The sequence below is a fragment of the Dipodomys merriami genome, unplaced genomic scaffold, assembly GCF_024711535.1.
Source record: "Dipodomys merriami isolate MVZ:Mamm:240054 unplaced genomic scaffold, mDipMer1.0.p SCAF_783, whole genome shotgun sequence".
Classification (NCBI taxonomy): Eukaryota; Metazoa; Chordata; class Mammalia; order Rodentia; family Heteromyidae; genus Dipodomys; species Dipodomys merriami.
In genome coordinates this window covers 437,974-455,939 of record NW_027206383.1, presented here as the reverse complement: position 1 = coordinate 455,939, position 17,966 = coordinate 437,974, and the positions used below count along the sequence as shown (strand labels likewise).

At 55.7% G+C, this 17,966-nt stretch overlaps 1 protein-coding gene across 3 annotated transcripts in view; it reads left to right on the top strand.

The window, feature by feature from the left end:
• The first annotated feature begins 2,124 nt into the window (after positions 1-2,124).
• The window catches only part of LOC138818859 (forkhead box protein K2), a 40,101-nt gene continuing 24,259 nt past the window's right edge, over positions 2,125-17,966 (top strand). For all 3 annotated transcript variants that reach the window (XM_070010012.1, XM_070010014.1, XM_070010013.1), the window contains exons 1-2: positions 2,125-2,516; positions 16,019-16,213. In XM_070010012.1, coding sequence (XP_069866113.1) covers positions 2,125-2,516; positions 16,019-16,213 — 587 coding nt within the window. The remainder of the gene's footprint in view (positions 2,517-16,018; positions 16,214-17,966) is intronic.

Sequence of the window (17,966 nt, the reverse complement as noted above, 5' to 3'; positions counted from 1 at the left end):
GCTCGCCTTGAGCTGAAGAGCTGAGGGACAGAGTCATGCCCTGAGTTCAAGCCCTGCAACCAACAAAAAATAAAAACACACTAGAAAAAAAATCACAATCATTTTCTTCAGATGTGCAGGTCTTTCTTTTTCTTTTTTGGGGGGTTGGGAGGCTTGAACTCCGGGTGTGGGCGCTGTCCCTCAGCTCTTCAGCTCAAGGCTAGTGCTCTACCACTTGACCCACAGTGCCATTTCCATTTTTATTCTGGTGGTTAAATTGGAGATAAGAGTCTCACAGACTTTCCTGCCTGGGCTGGCTTTGAACTGATCCTCAGATCTCAGCCTCCTGAGTAGGATTATAGAAGTGACCATGGCGCCCGGCTAGGTCTGATTTTCTTGCATATGGTGGTCACTCAATTTTGATGACAGCATGTGAAAAGTAGTCACCTTGTGTATGTTACCAGCACACAACTCCAAACAAGTCAAGACATTTCTCACAGTGAAACTTACGAACCCTACGACAGAGCCCTAGCCTTCTTCCACGTGCACAGCGCCAGAGAGCTGACTCAGGAAACCCACTCTTGTCCTGTCTCCACAGCAGCTGAGAAGCATTTCTCGCGGTCCTTTCCTTTGACGGCTTGTGCTGGCTTCTGTGGGGCGCTCCATACCTGCCATGGAGCCTTGTGTTAGAGGTGTTCCTGGGGTGCTCTGTACCTGGCGTGAGGGCTGTGCTGGGTGCTCCTGGGCGTATGCTGGGTGTCTGTGGGTACCTGGCATGAGGGCTGTGCTGGGTGTTCCTGGGCTGTGCTGGGTGTTCCTGGGCTGTGCTGGGTGCTCCTGGGCTGTGCTGGGTGCTCCTGGGCTGTGCTGGGTGCTCCTGGGCTGTGCTGGGTGTTCCTGGGCGTATGCTGGGTGTCTGTGGGTACCTGGCGTGAGGGCTGTGCTGGGTGCTCCTGGGCTGTGCTGGGTGTTCCTGGGCATATGCTGGGTGTCTGTGGGTACCTGGCGTGAGGGCTGTGCTGGGTGCTCCTGGGCTGTGCTGGGTGCTCCTGGGCGTAGGCTGGGAGTCTGTGGGTACCTGGCATGAGGGCTGTGCTGGGTGTTCCTGGGCGTATGCTGGGTGTCTGTGGGTACCTGGCGTGAGGGCTGTGCTGGGTGTTCCTGGGCTGTGCTGGGTGTTCCTGGGCGTATGCTGGGTGTCTGTGGGTACCTGGCGTGAGGGCTGTGCTGGGTGCTCCTGGGCTGTGCTGGGTGCTCCCGCGGTGCTCCGCACCTCCGTGGGCACGGATGAGGGCAGCCCGGTGCTGTCCCCGCGCCGTCCTGCCGAGGCCGGCCCTCCACACTGGAGCCGCGGCTGCATTTCCGACGGCCGGCTGGGCGGGCGGTCCGGCCCTCCTCGGCCCGCCTTCGGGAGGCTCCCAGTGCGAGCGGCCCACGGAACAAGCCAGGGAGCGGCCCGCGTCCCGGGGAGCGGCCCGCGCCGTCCCGCAGCCGGGAGCGCGGCGGGCACCGTCCTGGCCGGGCCGGGCCTCGGCTCGCGGGCCTCGCTCGCGGGCCTCCGCTGGGCCCCGGCGCCCGCTGCCCGCTCCGGGGCCGAGCAGGTGCGCCGCGGACGTGGGACCCGGGCCGCCCCGGGCTTCTCCCACCGGAGGCCCGGCGGGCGGGGGCCGCGGGCGGTGAACACGCAGCCCCCGGGCGCCAGGCCCGCGGCTGCCCCGCTCGCCCCGGCCGCGGGGGAAGGCGGCCTGCGGAGGCCGGCGCGGGGGAAGCCGCCCGCGCCCGCCGTGACCTTGGCCCCCGCCCGCGCCTCGTGCGCCCCGGCCCCGCGAGGGAGCCGCGCTCCGCCGCGGGTTTTCCGCGCCGCCGGGCCCGGCCTGCGTCGCGCAACGCCGGCGGACGTGCCGGCGCTCGGCAGCGCGGCCCGCCATTGGCCGGCCGCGGTAGCCCCACCGCGTGCAGCGCGCCCATTGGCCGGCGCGCGCGTCCGTCAGGCGGCCCGGCGCGCGGCCGCGCGAGCGCCCGCCCTCGCCGCTCTCCTCGCCGGCCGGCGGCCTCGGCGCCCGTGCTCGCCTAGCGCGGCCCACGACCGCGCCCGGGCCTCGGCCCGCCAGGGCGCCCGCGCGGATCGGCCGGGCCTCGCAGGCGATGGCGGCCGCGGCGGCGCTCTCGGGCGCGGGCGCGCCCCCCGCGGGCGGCGGGGCCGGGGGCGGCGGGAGCCCGCCGGGCGGCTGGGCCGTGGCGCGGCTCGAGGGCCGCGAGTTCGAGTACCTCATGAAGAAGCGCTCGGTGACCATCGGGCGCAACTCGTCGCAGGGCTCGGTGGACGTGAGCATGGGGCACTCGAGCTTCATCTCGCGGCGCCACCTGGAGATCTTCACGCCGCCGGGCGGCGGCCCCGGCGCGGCGGCCCCGGAGCCCGCGCAGCCGCGGCCGGACGCGGGCGGCGACTTCTACCTGCGCTGCCTGGGCAAGAACGGCGTCTTCGTGGACGGCGTCTTCCAGCGGCGCGGGGCGCCGCCGCTGCAGCTGCCGCGCGTGTGAGTGGGGCCGGGGTCGGGGTCGGGGCCGGGGGCCGGGGCCGGGGCCGGGGTCGGGGCCGGGGCCGGGGTCGGGGGCCGGGCGGGCCGCGCCGCCTCGCCTCGGGCCGGGGCCCCGCGCCGCCCGGGCCCGCGCCCCGCCCCCGGCCCGGCGCGGCCCGTGCGGGGCCCCGAAGTTCTCCCGCAACTTCTCTCCGGAAGGCCTCTGGGTTCGGAAATGGCCGCCTTCACTGCGCCGGGAAGCGGTGTCCGAGCCTCCCCGGGAAAGGCCCGCTCGCCCTCCGAGCGCGCTTCTCGATGGTTCCGAGAGCAGCTTTGTCCGCGTGCCGCGCGGTTCCCAGCGCGCTGCGGGGCCCCGGCCGCCGCGGCCCCGGCCCGGAGCCCGCCCGGCCCCGGCCCCGGCTCCCGGCCCCCGGCCCCCGGCCCCCGGCCCCGGCCCCCGGCCCCCGGCCCCCGGCCCCCGGCCCCGGCCCCCGGCCCCGGCCCCGTCCCTGGCCCCCGGCCCCCGGCCCCGGCCCCGGCCCCCGGCCCCGGCCCCGTCCCCCGGCCCCGGCCCCGGCCCCGCTCACCGCCTTCGAACGCGGTTGTTTGTGTTTGCAAATGCCCGGCGGCTCGGGCCCGGTGCTCACGCTGTCATCTGCTGCTCGGGAGGCTGCGCTCTGAGGATCGCGGTTCAAAGCCGGCCCGGGCAGGAACGTCCTCACAAGAGTTTGCGGTGGTTGTCCTCGCGGTCGCGGGTCGTGGGGCTTGAACTCAGCCGGCTCTGTCTTTCAGCTCTAGACGAGCACTCTACCACAGCGCCACTTCCCGTGTTCTGCTGGTTTATTGGAGACCAGAGTCTCACGGACTTTGCTGTCCGGGCTGGCTTTGAACCTGGTCCTCAGATCTCACCTGCTGAGGAGCTGGGATGTCAGGCGTGCGCCGCCAGCGCCCGGCTCTCCCAAGGCTCTGACTCCAGTGAGCCACTCAAAAACTGGAAGGGGCTGTGGCTCAAAGTGGTAGAGCAGAGGAGTTCAGCAAGCCAGGCGCTGGTGGCTCACCTGCCTGCCATCCTAGCTACTCAAGAAGCTGAGAGCTGAGGATGGCGGTTCAAAGCCGGCCGGGGAGGAAATATCCCTGTGAGACTCTGGTCTCAAACACCGGCAGTGGAGCTGTGGCTCCAGGGGTAGAGCGCTAGCGTTGAGTACGGAGGTTCAGGAACAGTGCCTGGGCCCTGAGAGTTGAAGCCCTGTAACGGACAAGAAAACAAAGTTGAGTTTATAACCAAGGAAATTATTTATTCTGAGGACTTAGGGGCTATTTAAAGATAGTTATTTTACTACTCTTCAGCCAGGATATTTGTTAGCAAGACAGAAGAGGGAGGATTCTGAATTCCAGGCCAGTTTGTGTCCATAGTAAGGACAAAACGAAAACAACAAAACAAGACAACCCATTTGGGTTGAACACTGCATGTGCCTACATGCTAAGATGGAAATGAAGTGCTCGTTGGGTGAGGGAGCAGAATTCAAACTTAGTGCGGCGGCCCCACTTTACCTCTGCAGGGAGTGTGAGCATCTGTTAGCTTCTGTACCCTGTGAAATAAAGGGTCTTAGCACCATTTTTTCTTCATTTATAGATTTTTATTTTAGGATGATAGTACATACAGGTTAAGGAGTAAAATACCATTCAGTGTAGAAATGGTTTCAAAAGACTTTGTTGAACCAGGTGCTGGTGGCTCAAGCCTGTCATCCTAGCTACTCAGGAGGCTGAGATCTGAGGATCACGGTTCAAAGCCAGCCCAGGCAGGGAAGTCCTTAAGACTCTTATCTCCAGTAAACCACCAGAAAACCAGAAGTGGCGCTGTGGTTCAAGTGGTAGAGCGCTAGCCTTGAACTGAAGAGCTGAGGGACAGTGCCCAAGCCCAGAGTTCAAGCCCCATGACTGATTGTCCCTAACCCCTCCCCCCCCCAAAAAAAAAGCCTTTGTTGAACTTAAGTTTAATGTTTAGGTTGATACTTTATTTTTTAAAGTTAGAGAAGTCAAATTAAGAAATGTAATCGCCTGTGTAACAAATAATTCTGCAGGGGCTAAGTCTCCTTTTTTTTTTTTTTTTTTCCCTATGTGTGTGTCTGTTGAGACAGATCTCACTTTGTAGCTCAAACTGGCCTCAAACTCAGGATCCTTCTGCGTCAGCCTTCTCTGAGTGCTAGGATTACAGGTGTGTACATGAATTTATTTATCTGCTGGGGTTTGAGTTCAGGTTCTTAGGCTTGATCAGCAGGCGCTCTACCTCTCTAGCCATGCCCTTACCCTTTTTTGTCCTCAGCTGTGTACTTTTTGGACAGTGTCTCCAGTTCTTGTCATAAAGCTGAGACTGTCTTCCACAGAGCAGGCACAGTAGATGTGCCCCACCATGCCCAGCTTGTTTGGATCTTGCTAGCTTTTTGTGTTGGGTTGAACCATGATCTTCCTGATCTCTGCTTCCTAATAGCTAGGATTTAAGGTATGAAACCATTGTGCCTGGCTGAAATATCTTCAGTGTTTGTTTCAGATTTCTCTGTTGAGTTGAAGTCCCTGTACAGTTAAGACAATCCATAGGTGAGCTCTTATTTGAAGCACTGATTTTATTCCAGTAACAACAACTATCTTGTTGCTTGTATTAAAAACTAAAAGAGAATTTAGAAACATACAGTAGTTTAGGTGGTTTGGGGGTGTTAGTTTGAGACAGGGTCTTACCTGAGTAGTCTAGGCTGCCCTTGAATTCAGTGATCCTCATGCTTAAGCCTCCTGAATGCTAGGATTTTTATGGTATTGCACCCTGTAATCACAGCTCTTTGAGGAGTGGAGGCAGGAGGATTGAGCCTGGGTGAAGTTAGCAACCCTGTTTCAAAAAGAAAAGGCCATCCAGGTACCAGTGGCTCACGCCTGTAATCTCAGAAGGCTGAGATCTGAGGATCGTGGACTCAAAGCTAGCCTGGGTAGGAAAGTCTGTGATCTATCAGAAGTGGAGCTGTAGCTCAAAGTGGCAGAGTGCTAGCCTTGAGCAAAAGCTCAGGGACAGGCCCTGAGCTCAAGCCCTATGACCTACCAAAAAACCCCACAACCCTCAGTAGGCCCTGCTGGGTATTTAGAGACTAGTTTTACGCTGTAGTACGGGGGTGGGGTGGGGGCTGGGGGGGGGTGTGGCTCACCAGTTCATTGAAGTGGTATTAATACTGAACTAATTTGGGGGAAAGAAATGCCCCGACCTTGCTTGTGGTGAACATCTTAAGTGACCTGGATTACAGTGAGTACAGGTTCCTTTCTGCCAGGGCTGGTGAGCCCCAAGCCCACTGTGGGACATTTGTGAGGGTCAGTGTACATCGGGGCGTTTGCAGGGCATGGAGTTTTCCAGAAGCTGATTCTGCAAGTCCTTCATTCAGCCAGGTTTGTAGGACCCTGTAGAAGGTTCCCACCAGAGCCCCTGACCCACGGGAGGCTCAGGTGGATCCTAGGTGGAGGGGGGGGGGAGGCTGGCTCTTCAGACAGAGCTGGAGGAGGGCGATGCACCGGTGACTTGGCCAGCAGCTTGGCACATGGGAAAGAATCCTGACTAGAAGAGAGCTTGGGGCGGGCTGGAGATGGAAAGGCTGTGGCCCAGCCTCTCACTGACTGCCTGTCCAAAGACAGATCTGGCCCCAGACAGCGAAAGGTTTTAGGAAGTCACTGGACAAGAGTGTTTGGGTTTGCAGTTCCCTTTGTTAGAAAACTCAGTGTACAATGTATGAGTAAAAATATGCAATTCTTTAGCAGTTATTGGTACTTTGAAAATATCAAGTGAATTTGTTCGTTTTAATCACTAAGATCCTAGAGTATTCAATAGGCAAATATTAGAAGAAGTTGAATTTACTGTTAAACAAAATTCGTTTTGAGGCAGGATCTCACTGGGAAGCCCAGGCAGGCCTTTGACCTGTGACCCGTCTCCTTTAGTTTCCCAAGCACTGGGACTTCCAGTGTGTGCCACCACACCTGATACTTAGACAGACAAACAGTCCAGAAGTGGGGTCCGGACTCTGCTCTTGGGCTGAAGCTTGGCCTTGTGTTCTTGCTGCATTCTTGCTCACGGTTGATGCTCTGCCACTTCAGCCATACCTAGCCATTTTGCCAGTTAACCGGAGATAGAGTCTTACAAACTTTTCTGCCCAGGCTGCTTCAAACCTTAATCTTCTTGTCTCAGCCTCCTGAGTGACAAGATGGCAGACACACGCTACTGTGCACAAGTTATGTTTAGTTGGAAACATGACTGCTTGCCTCCTGAGGGAAAAGCCTGCCTTCACCTGTGGGCTGTGTTTGCTGGCCTCACATAGACTTGCTCGGAGAGTTAGAGAGGACTGCAGAGGCTCTAGATAGCCAGCTTGTAGCTTCTGGAGTTTTTTTTTAATCTGTCCTGGGCTTGAACTCAGGGTCTGGGTGCTGTCCCTGAGCTTTTGCTCAAGGCTAGTACTCTACCATTTAAGCCACAGTGCCATTTCTGGCTTTTTCTGTTCATGTGGTACTGATGAATTGAACCCAGGGCTTCAGGCATGCTAGGCAAGCACTCTACCACTAAGCCACATTCCCAGACCCTTCTGGAGTTTTCTAGATCTACTCTGATGGGGTTGGTCAGAAGCCCAGTTCCCAGAGAATACCAGTACAGAGAGCTGGAAGGAAGCGCTTTGGAAAGGATCACGGCTTTGTGGGTAGGCTTTGACTGTCTCTAGGATCAGGAGTGGGAGGGGGCGATGGGGTGGGGAGGGAGAGAAGTAGAGGTTTGAGTTCCAGGGAGCTGGGACATGGAAGGAGAAGGAGGGAAGTTAGGGTTAGGAGGCATGGCATACCTTTCAGTCAGCAGGCTGGTGTGGATGAAGGAACCGCCAGAGACACAGCTAGGCCTTCCCGGCCTGAAGAGTACATGCAGGCCTGGGTGGAGGGGCACAGAGCTGCTGTTGGAAAAGGCAGAGATGGGGGCCGGCCGCGCCTTTGAGCCTGGCTCCATTCACCAAGAGCAGCAGAGGAGAGCTGAAAGTCAGTACGCTTTGTATAAATTAACTGCCTTTAATGACTGCCATGCGGAGTGAGTGTGTGTGTGTATGTGTGTACATGTACATGTGTGTACGGGTCCTGGAGTTTGAACTCAGGTCCTGTCCTCTGTCCCTGAGTTTTATGCTCAAAGTTGGTGTTCTACCGCTGCTCCACTTGCGGCTTTTTGGTGGTTAGCTGGAGGTGACTCTCAGGACTGCCCTGCCTGGGCTGGCAGCTCTTCCTGTATCATACATAACACGCTTAGTGCCTGTACACATGAAGAGCGTGTGTACAGACCCAGGCTCCTGTCTTGAAGTTCCAGGCCAGCCCCTGCTGTCCGCGTTCATGAGCTGGGGGGGGGGGGGTCTCCTGAGCTGGCACGTTGTTGGAGCCAGGCCAGGTCTCGTTCTGGCTGCACTGATTTGACCACTTGGTTCCAGTGACTTGGTGTTGAGCCATTTGTCCACTTCCCCTTCCTCTCTCTTCTTACAATGCCCTTAAACTAGCTGACAGTGGCTCCCAGCTAGAGAGGAGGCTTGAGTGGTAGAGCACCTACCTAGCAAGCCCAAGTCACTGCGATCAAACCAAACTTACTGCCAAAAAGTAAGTAGTAGCTCCCTTCAAATACAACTCCTTTCTATTGATCTTTTTTTTTTTTTTTTTTTGTCGGTCGTGGGGCTTGAACTCTGGGCCTTGGCCCTGTCCCTCAGCTCTTCAGCTCAAGGCGAGCGCTCTACCACTTGAGCTACAGCGCCACTTCCGGTTTTCTGGTGGTTTATTAAAGAGTTTCACTGACTTGATTGCTCCAGCTGGCTTTGAACCGGGATCCTCAGATCTCAGCCTCCTGAGTAGCTAGGATGACAGCGTGAGCCCCTGACGCCTGGCCTTTCTATTGATTTTTTTTCTATTGATCTTTTATCTTTTCCTTTCTCACAAGTTGTTTCTCAGTGTGCATGTTCATATTAATACAGATTTACTTATTCATCACACGTGTGTAAACTTCATGAGTTCTTTTTCCTCTCCCTTCAAGACCTGGGGTTTCAGTCCTTCTGCCTCCCCAGCACTGAGACTGCAGACATGCCTCACCACACCCATCTCACTTAATAGTTTGTTCTTTATATCATCTGTGGATTTGCCAGTAGCTAAACATCCGGGGCTTGAACTTAGGGCCTGAGCACTGTCCCTGAGCTCTTTTTTTTTTTTTTTGGTTCTGGTCGTGGGGCCTGAACTCTGGGCCTGGGCGCTGTCCCTCAGCTCTTCAGCTCAAGGCTAGCGCTCTACCACTTGAGCCACAGCACCACTTCCGGCTTTTTATTTTTTCCTTATGTGGTGCTGAGGAATCGAACCCAGGGCCTCGAGCATGCAAGGCAAGTGCTCTACCACTGAGCTACCTTCCCAGCCCCTCTTTTTTTTTTTAAGTCGGTCATGGGGCTTGAAGTCTGGGCTCTGTCCCTCAGCTCTTCAGCTCAAGGCTAGCGCTCTACTCTTGAGCCACAGGGCCATTTCCAGTTTTCTAGTGATTAATAGGAGAAAAGAGTCTCACGGACTTTCCTGCCCAAGTTGGCTCTGAACTGCGATTCACACATCTCCTAGCTACAGGAGTGAGCCACCAGTGCCTGGCTCTTTTTTTTTCCTTCCCAATTCTGGGGCTTGAACTCAGGGCCCGGGCACTGTCTCTGAGCTTCTTTTGCTCAAGGCTACCACTCCACCACTTGAGCCACAGCGCCACTTCTGGCTTTTTTTTTGTTTGTGTGGTATTGAGGAATGGAACCCATGGCTTCATGCATGCTAGGCAAGGACTCTACCACTAAGCCACATTCCCATCCCTTTTGGTAGTTTTTCGTGTAGAATCTCACAGACTTTCTTGCCCGGTCTGGCTTTGAACTATGATGCTTATTTATTTTTGTGCAGGATCTGAGGTTTGAAATCAGGGCCTATGTGCTGTCCTTGAGCTCTTTTGTTCAAGGCTAGCATTCTACCACCTGTGCCATAGCTCTGCTTCTCTGCTTCTAGTTATTCTTTGGTCTTTAATTGAAGATAAGAATCCCACAGACTGTCCTGCCCTGGATGGCTTTGAACTCTGATCTTCAGATCTCAGCCTTCTGAGTAACTACAGGCATTACAGTAATTACAGGCATGAGCCACTGGTGCCCAGCTTAAATAAATTTTTGCTCATTTATTTTTGGTTCTGGAGACTGAGTTTGGGGCTCTGTTCATGGTAAACATGTACTCTACCACCAAGCTCTACGCCAGCCTAAATGATTTTTAAAATCAGCCTTAGTGTTCTTGGACTGGTAACTGACTGATGACTTCTGTTTGCTGAATGAAGGGTTCTGTATTTGAGCCCAGTGCGGCAGCTGGCCCCGGGTGTGGATTGTGGCGGCGGGGGGGGCACATCCTGGGCACTGCATATCCCCCCCCCCCCCCCCCCCCGCTTCACTGCTGAGGCTGCTCCATTGCACTTTGTGGGGGAGAACACCGGGAGGGCTGGTTCCCTGTTCTGGTGCTCAGCAGATGCCAGCCCCCTAAATTCTCTCGGCTCTGTCTGTGACATCAGTTGCAGTGGACTGGGGCTTTGGTGTCTCCATAGACCTCTGCGTGTGGACCAGGTGAAGGTGAGCTGTGTAAGCCGGTAGTGACAGGCTGGGTTTGTGTAGTGGCCCTGCTGTGAAGGGAGGCTGTGCCCCTCCCTCCCCCCCCACAGCTTCATTCCAACCACAGGGCCCTCTTCTGTGCACATAGGGAGGCTTCTTCACTGGGCTGCCGCCTAGGCTGCCTTTGCCTGCCAAAGGAGAGTTGTTTAACAAATACTAACTTGTACATTTCTTTTGAGACAGCAACTCCCTGTGGGGTCCAGGCTGCCCTTGAACTCTTGAACTCTCATCTTCTTGCCGCAGATTCCTGAGTGCTAGGATTACCCACCTCTCATCTCAAGTATTTTGATTGGAGAGTTTTGATCCATTTAATCACTGATAAGACCATTTTGTTGTTGGTATGTGGGGTAGCTTTAGTCTAATAGCTTATAGTCTCTTTTTCTTTCTGTTAGGTTGATTTGTGTGTGTGTGTGAGAGAGAGAGAGAGAGAGAGAGAGAGAGAGAGAGAGAGAGAGAGAGAGAGAGAGAGAGAGTGTGTGTGTGTGTGTGTGTGTGTGTGTGTGTGTGTGTGTGTGTGTGTGTTGTGGGGCCTGAACTCTGGGCCTGGGCGCTGTCCCTCAGCTCTTCAGCTCAAGGCTAGCGCTCTACCACTTGAGCCACAGTGCCACTTCCGGCTTTTTCTGCTTATGTGGTGCTAAGGACTCGAACCCAGGGCTTCATGCATGCTAGGCAAACACTCAGCACTGAGCCACATTCCCAGCCCTGTTATGTTGACCCAGGGATAGCACCCTGGCCCTGAATTGCAGATACCCGGCCTTTTTTGCTTCTGTTACTTTTCCACGTTTGCCTGACTGTACTTGGACTCCAGTTCTGTTTAGCTGGAAGGACAGGCTTGTATCACCACACCCATCTTTTCGTGGTTTGAGATGGGTTTTTGTTTTGTTTTGTTGGGTTTTTTTAGTCGGTTGCAGGGCTTGAACTCTGGGCCTGGGCGCTGTCCCTCAGCTCTTGAGCTCAAAGCAAGTGCTCTACCGCTTGAGCCACAGCGCCACTTCTGGTTTTCTAGTGGTTAATTGGAGACAAGAGTCTCATGGACTTTCCTGCCCAGGCTGGCTTTGAACCATGATCCTCAGATCTCAGCCTCCTGAGTAGCTAGGATTACAGGCATGAGCCACAGCGCCCGGCTGAGATGGGTTTTTTTGAACCCCTTCCAAACCTCAGTTTTGTTGTTATTGTCTTGGAAACTGGATAGTTGACTTTAGGTACTGGATGTCAGATTCTCTATTCTATTCCCAAAGTTTGCTGTTTATTTTTGTTTTGTTTGTTTTGGGGGGGTTTCTTTTTTAGGTGTAAATAGTACAGAGGAGTTTAGTCAGTTTGTGAGTATCTTGCATCTGGATTAGTGTCTGTCCTCCCATCAGTTTGCTGTTTGTGTCTGTGGAAAGCTGTAGGTGACCTGTGGGTCCTGGCCTTTGGCTGTGCAATCACTGAAGTTCTGTTCCTCTGCTTGTGTCTCATTTGGACAGATTTCCTTGAAAGCCAAGGGTTCTCCCAGTCTTGGCAAGTTGGCTCTGGGCCTGGGCCTGGACCCGTCTTCAGGTCCTGGTCGGTTTGCCCTTGGTCAAGGGTCAACCTAAGGGGAAGGCCTCTGAGCTTTCCCGGGTCTCCTCTGAGAACTAGGTTTGACTGGCAGTTTAAATGTTTCTGGGTAAATTGTTACTTTAAAATGTCCTAGTTTCCACGAGGTCTTTCCATCTTTACCCAAGGCAGTCTATACAGACTGGGTACAGTCTTCTGTTATAAGTATCTGAAGGTTATTACTTTGGCTTCAAGCTTTTTCTTGATAGCTGTGGGGATTGAACTCAAGGCCTACAGCTTCTTTTGCTCAAGGCTAGCGCTCTACCGCAGCTCGACTTCTGGTTTTCTGGTGATTAATTGAAATCTCATGACCTTTTCTGCCCAGGCTGGCTTTGAACCACGCTCCTCAGGTCTCAGCCTCCTGGTAGCTAGGGTTATTATAGTTGTGAGCCACCTGTGCCCAGCAAATGATGATCCTTCTAGTTTCTTCTTTCCTCTTTTTTTTTTTTTTAAGTGCTGGGGTTTGAACTAGGGTCTTGACCATGCCATACAAGGGCTTTCCCGGTGACCCACACCGCCCTGAGCTTTGCTGACCGTCTTCTAACGGCCACACTATTCTGGAATATTGTAAAACAACCCTGTAACGAGGCACAGGGTGTGTGTTGGTGCTCGTGCCTCAGCCTCCCGAGGGCTGTGGCTACATAGGTGTGTCACCCTGGACATCTCACAGGGCTGTGTGCTCTGCGTGCAGACCCAGGTGCATGTAACACGGGATGCACTGGCTGTGACATTCTTGTGAACTGTGATATGGTAGAAAGACTGGGGTCATGGTTCACCTTGTGCCTACTTTGCCAGGTACACGGCCCGTAGTTCAAACGTAGTCACTTTAACAAAACAGGATGGAGGGGTTAGCGGTGGGGCTCCCTTGGCAGAGTCCTAGCTAATGAGTGGAAGTGGCTCTAGGTACCAAGTTGAAGTCCTAGACTTGGACCTAGAAAAAGAAAAAGAGAAATGTGTAGCCAGATGCTAGTGGCTCATGCCTGCAATGGAGACCTGAGGACTGTGGCTTGAAGCCAGCGTTGGAGGGAATATCTGTGAGGCTCTAGTCTTCAGTTAACTACCAGAAAAGCCAGAGTGGAGCTGTGTGGTTCAAGTGTAGAGCACTCGCCTTGAGCAAGAAGAAGCTCAGGGCCAGTGCCCAGGCCCTGAGTTCAGGTGGCAAGGCTGGTACCTCAAAAAAGAACCCAAAGACAATTGACAGTGCAGGTGAGACTGGAGCGTGTCACAGTGCAGGTGACAGGAGTGTGTCACAGTGCAGGTGACAGGAGCGTATGACAGTGCAGGTGACAGGAGCGTGTCACAGTGCAGGTGACAGGAGCGTGTCACAGTGCAGGTGACAGGAGCGTATGACAGTGCAGGTGACAGGAGCGTATGACAGTGCAGGTGACAGGAGCGTGTGACAGTGCAGGTGACAGGAGCGTGTCACAGTGCAGGTGACAGGAGCGTGTCACAGTGCAGGTGACAGGAGCGTATGACAGTGCAGGTGGCAGGAGCGTGTGACAGTGCAGGTGACAGGAGCGTGTGACAGTGCAGGTGACAGGAGCGTGTGACAGTGCAGGTGACAGGAGCGTATCACAGTGCAGGTGACAGGAGCGTATCACAGTGCAGGTGACAGGAGCGTGTGACAGTGCAGGTGACAGGAGCGTGTGACAGTGCAGGTGACAGGAGCGTGTGACAGTGCAGGTGACAGGAGCGTGTGACAGTGCAGGTGACAGGAGCGTGTCACAGTGCAGGTGACAGGAGCGTGTCACAGTGCAGGTGACAGGAGCGTGTGACAGTGCAGGTGACAGGAGCGTGTCACAGTGCAGGTGACAGGAGCGTGTCACAGTGCAGGTGACAGGAGCGTGTGACAGTGCAGGTGACAGGAGCGTGTCACAGTGCAGGTGACAGGAGCGTGTCACAGTGCAGGTGGCAGGAGCGTGTCACAGTGCAGGTGACAGGAGCGTGTCACAGTGCAGGTGACAGGAGCGTGTCACAGTGCAGGTGACAGGAGCGTGTCACAGTGCAGGTGGCAGGAGCGTGTCACAGTGCAGGTGGCAGGAGCGTGTCACAGTGCAGGTGGCAGGAGCGTGTCACAGTGCAGGTGGCAGGAGCGTGTCACAGTGCAGGTGGGTGGCAGGAGCGTGTGACAGTGCAGGTGACAGGAGCGTGTCACAGTGCAGGTGGGTGACAGGAGCGTGTCACAGTGCAGGTGGGTGGCAGGAGCGTGTGACAGTGCAGGTGACAGGAGCGTGTCACAGTGCAGGTGGGTGACAGGAGCGTGTCACAGTGCAGGTGGCAGGAGCGTGTCACAGTGCAGGTGGCAGGAGCGTATCGCAGCCGGGCTTGAGGAGTGTGGAGGCTTCCTCTTCGTGTGCCTTGGGCTGAGGTCACAGCCGCACGGCTTCCGTGTGGTCTTTGTGCGTGCACTGGCTGTCCTGAGTATTTGGACGGTGCCTTGTTTTTGAGGCTGCTAAGTGTCTCTGTGCAAACTTTCTTGGGGGTGTTGCACCTGCATCTGTGTTTCTTCCCAGCTCCGTGGTGTGTCTGCTCTTTGTGGGGAGAGGGGTTCATCTTCTGGTGTGGGAAGGGTGGGTAAGGATAAAAAGCTGTGCTGAGGAGTGGAGCCTACAGCGGTAGAGTGCTGAGAGCGACGCGGCTTGCAGAGTGAGGGTTCAGTGTGATCATGACGGATATGACACTCAAAGAAAATGTGTAGGGTCTGGGAAGGTGGCTCAGTGGTAGAGCGCTTGCCTTGCAGGCTTGAGGCCCTGGGTTCGAGTCCTCAGCACCACATAAGCAGAAAAAGCCAGAAGTGGCGCTGTGGCTCAAGTGGTAGAGCGCTAGCCTGAGCTGAAGAGCTGAGGGACAGCACCAGGCCCATGTGCAGACCAAAAAGGGGGTGGGGACAGGGTGGGCGGGGTCTCAGAGCGGGCAGGCCCGTCGGGGTGGGGACAGGGTGGGAGGGGTCTCAGAGCGGGCAGGCCCGCCGGGGTGGGGGACAGGGTGGGAGGGGTCTCAGAGCGGGCAGGCCCGCTGGGGTGGGGGACAGGGTGGGAGGGGTCTCAGAGCGGGCACGCCCACCCGGGTGGGGGACAGGGTGGGAGGGGTCTCAGAGCGGGCAGGCCCGCCGGGGTGGGGGACAGGGTGGGAGGGGTCTCAGAGCGGGCAGGCCCGCCGGGGTGGGGGACAGGGTGGGAGGGGACAGGGTGGGAGGGGTCTCAGAGCGGGCACGCCCGCCCGGGTGGGGGACAGGGTGGGAGGGGTCTCAGAGCGGGCAGGCCCGCCGGGGCGGGGACAGGGTGGGAGGGGTCTCAGAGCGGGCAGGCCCGCCGGGGTGGGGGACAGGGTGGGAGGGGTCTCAGAGCGGGCAGGCCCGCCGGGGTGGGGGACAGGGTGGGAGGGGTCTCAGAGCGGGCAGGCCCGCCGGGGCGGGGCCTGGCTGCCTGACTGGGTGTTTTTCCTTTATTACAATCCTACTTCTATGGGATGCACTCCAATAGTGTTCAGGTCATTTACGGTTTAGTAACACACACAGGCACATGGGCGCACACCTGCTCACACAGTCCTCCTTTTTGAAGGGGGTGGTGCTGTGGTGGGCTCGCGGCCTCGCCCGCGCACACGCACTGTGCCGTTGGACGCAGCCCTGGTCCCCAGCCTAGCACATACCTGCCTGTTCACCAAAGGAGTCATAGAGATTAAGTGGCAGTTGAGTTGTTGAGTCCTGTACTTAACTTTTCTACTTGGCTGGTCTGACCAGTGGTTTTGTGTAAGAGTGCGTCTGTTACTTATTCCTTTTCTTTTCTTTTTGTACGGGCACTACGGTGCTAGAGTTTGCACTCAGCCTGCACTGGCTGAGCGGGTGCTCTACCACTTTAGGCACTCTGCCAGTCCCTTCTGCACTAGTTTTCTTCAATATAGGGTCTGACTTTGTATTAGCCAGCCTGGACTTCCACCCTTCTGCTTGTGCTTGCTTTAGTCAGTGGGGTGACAGCTGGTGACACAGCCCAGTCACTGTTTTCTCCATAGCTTAGGATGATCTACCCCTTGCAGCCATTGAGTGAGATCGTCTTGCAGACTTTTATGCATAGGCTGTTTTCAGACCACCGTTTGCCCATTTCCACCTCCCAGGCGTGACAGACTTGGGCACTGCTCCTGTCCCTTGTGGTTTTGCTCCCTAAACGGCTGAGGGCGCTCTGGGATGGCAGGTTTTGGATGGGGTGTGTGTGGTGGACAGCAGACAGGTGCTGACCGTCAGTGTTTCTTTTTCAGATGCACATTCAGGTTTCCGAGCACAAACATCAAGATCACGTTCACAGCTCTGTCCAGCGAGAAGAGGGAGAAGCAAGAGGCGCCCGTGTCTCCAGTGAAGCCCGTGCGGCCACACATCTCACCCCTGACCATCAACATTCCAGACACCATGGCCCACCTCATCAGCCCCCTCCCCTCCCCAACGGGAACCATCAGGTACAGCGGCTGAGCCGAGCTCCCAGGGTGGCGGCCCCTGTCCTGGGCTTCTGACCCAGACGGAGACGCTCAAATTTCTAAAAATATTGTGAAAGTTTTTGTTTGTCCTGTGCCACGTAGCTAGGCTGTCCTTGAATTTCCCAGCCTTTGAGCGCTGTGATTACAAGGATTTGCCACTCCGCCTGGCTGTGTTCTTGGTTTTACGTACACATTCTTTTTAGTAGAGTCTTAGTTTTGTAGTGCTAGTGAAACATTTGAGATTTGAATTTGCATGTTTTAGTGTGTTGACTACAGTTTCATAAAGAATTCTGAAAACTTGTCCTTTAAATTTGGCCACACTGAAGTGATCAACTCCTGTTGATCGTAGAGAGACTTAGACTTCCTGCGAGGTGCTGAGCTCCTCGGGAAGCACAGAACAGGCTCCGGCACAGGCTCCTGCCTCTGGCAGCACACTGCGGGCAATACGGAGGAGTGGGTGGGGCTCGAGTGCAGGCCGGCTTGGGGTGCCGTGCTCTGCTGGCTCTTTTTTTTGGGGGGGGGGGGTCCGGTCGTGGGGCCTGAACTCTGGGCCTGGGCGCTGTCCCTCAGCTCTTCAGCTCAAGACTAGCGCTCTACCACTTGAGCCACAGCACCACTTCCGGCTTTTTTTTTCTTTTTGCTTATGTGGTGCTGAGGAATGGAACCCAGGGCCTCAGGCATGCAAGGCAAGCGCTCTACCACTGAGCCACCTTCCCAGCCCCTGCTGGCTCTTGAGGGATGTGACCTGGGAGCATCTTTGGGTGGCGTGTCGTAGGCCCTGCTGTCTGGGTCTGTGCTGGTGTCGGCGAGGGCTCTTCTTGGTGCCCTTTGCCCCTCCACTCTGGTCTCTACCCCACAAGATATCCCGTCTTACTTCCCTTTGATTCTTTTTCTCCTTGTTGTAGTTTCTGTTGATTGTGTATAAAGGAGTTTCATCATTGAGTTCAGAAGTGCAGGTATTACCATTCATCAAGCTAACCTTGTCTGTCACTTTCTAGTTCATTTTCCCCTTACTCAGTGAAGTTCCTCATATTATCTTTGTAGATAGACTACCATGTATTTTTTTATTTTTTATTAAGTAGTTGTGCAAAGAGCTTTCAGTTCTACAAGCTGGGTTATGAGTACATCTCTTTTAGTTGCTGTTGGGTGTGGGGCTTGAACTCGGCGTAGATGCTGTTCCTGAGCTCTTTTGCTCAAGGCTAGCGCTCTACCACTTTGAACCAAAGCTCCACTTCTGGTTTTGGGGCAGTTCATTGGAGATAGGTCTCAGGGGGACTTTTATGCCCGGGCTGGCTTTGAACCGCTATCCTCCCATCTCAGCCTCCTGAGTAGCTAGGATTGCAGGCGTGAGTTACTGGTGCCCGGCTGACAATACATCTTGATAAGTGTCATCCCTCCCATCCCTACTCTCAAGTCTGTCATGAGGCTTGACTCAGGGCCTGAGTGCTGTCCCAACCCTGCAGCTCTTGAGCCACAGCTATTTCCAGTTTTCAGGTGGTTCATGAAGATAGGGGTCTCGTGGACTTTGCTGCCTGGGCTGGCTTTGAGCGGGGATTGCAGGCGTGAGCCGCCAGGGCCCGGCAGACGTGTTGGGGTTTTCATTTTGGCTTTTTGTTTTGCAGGGGTGGGGGAGTAACTGTTTTCCCCCAGTTTGAAGCGTTGTCTTTCTTGTGTGCGTCTGGTAGGGCTGCCCTCGGTGCTGCAGGACCTCCCCTCCGACGGGGTGCCCCTGGGG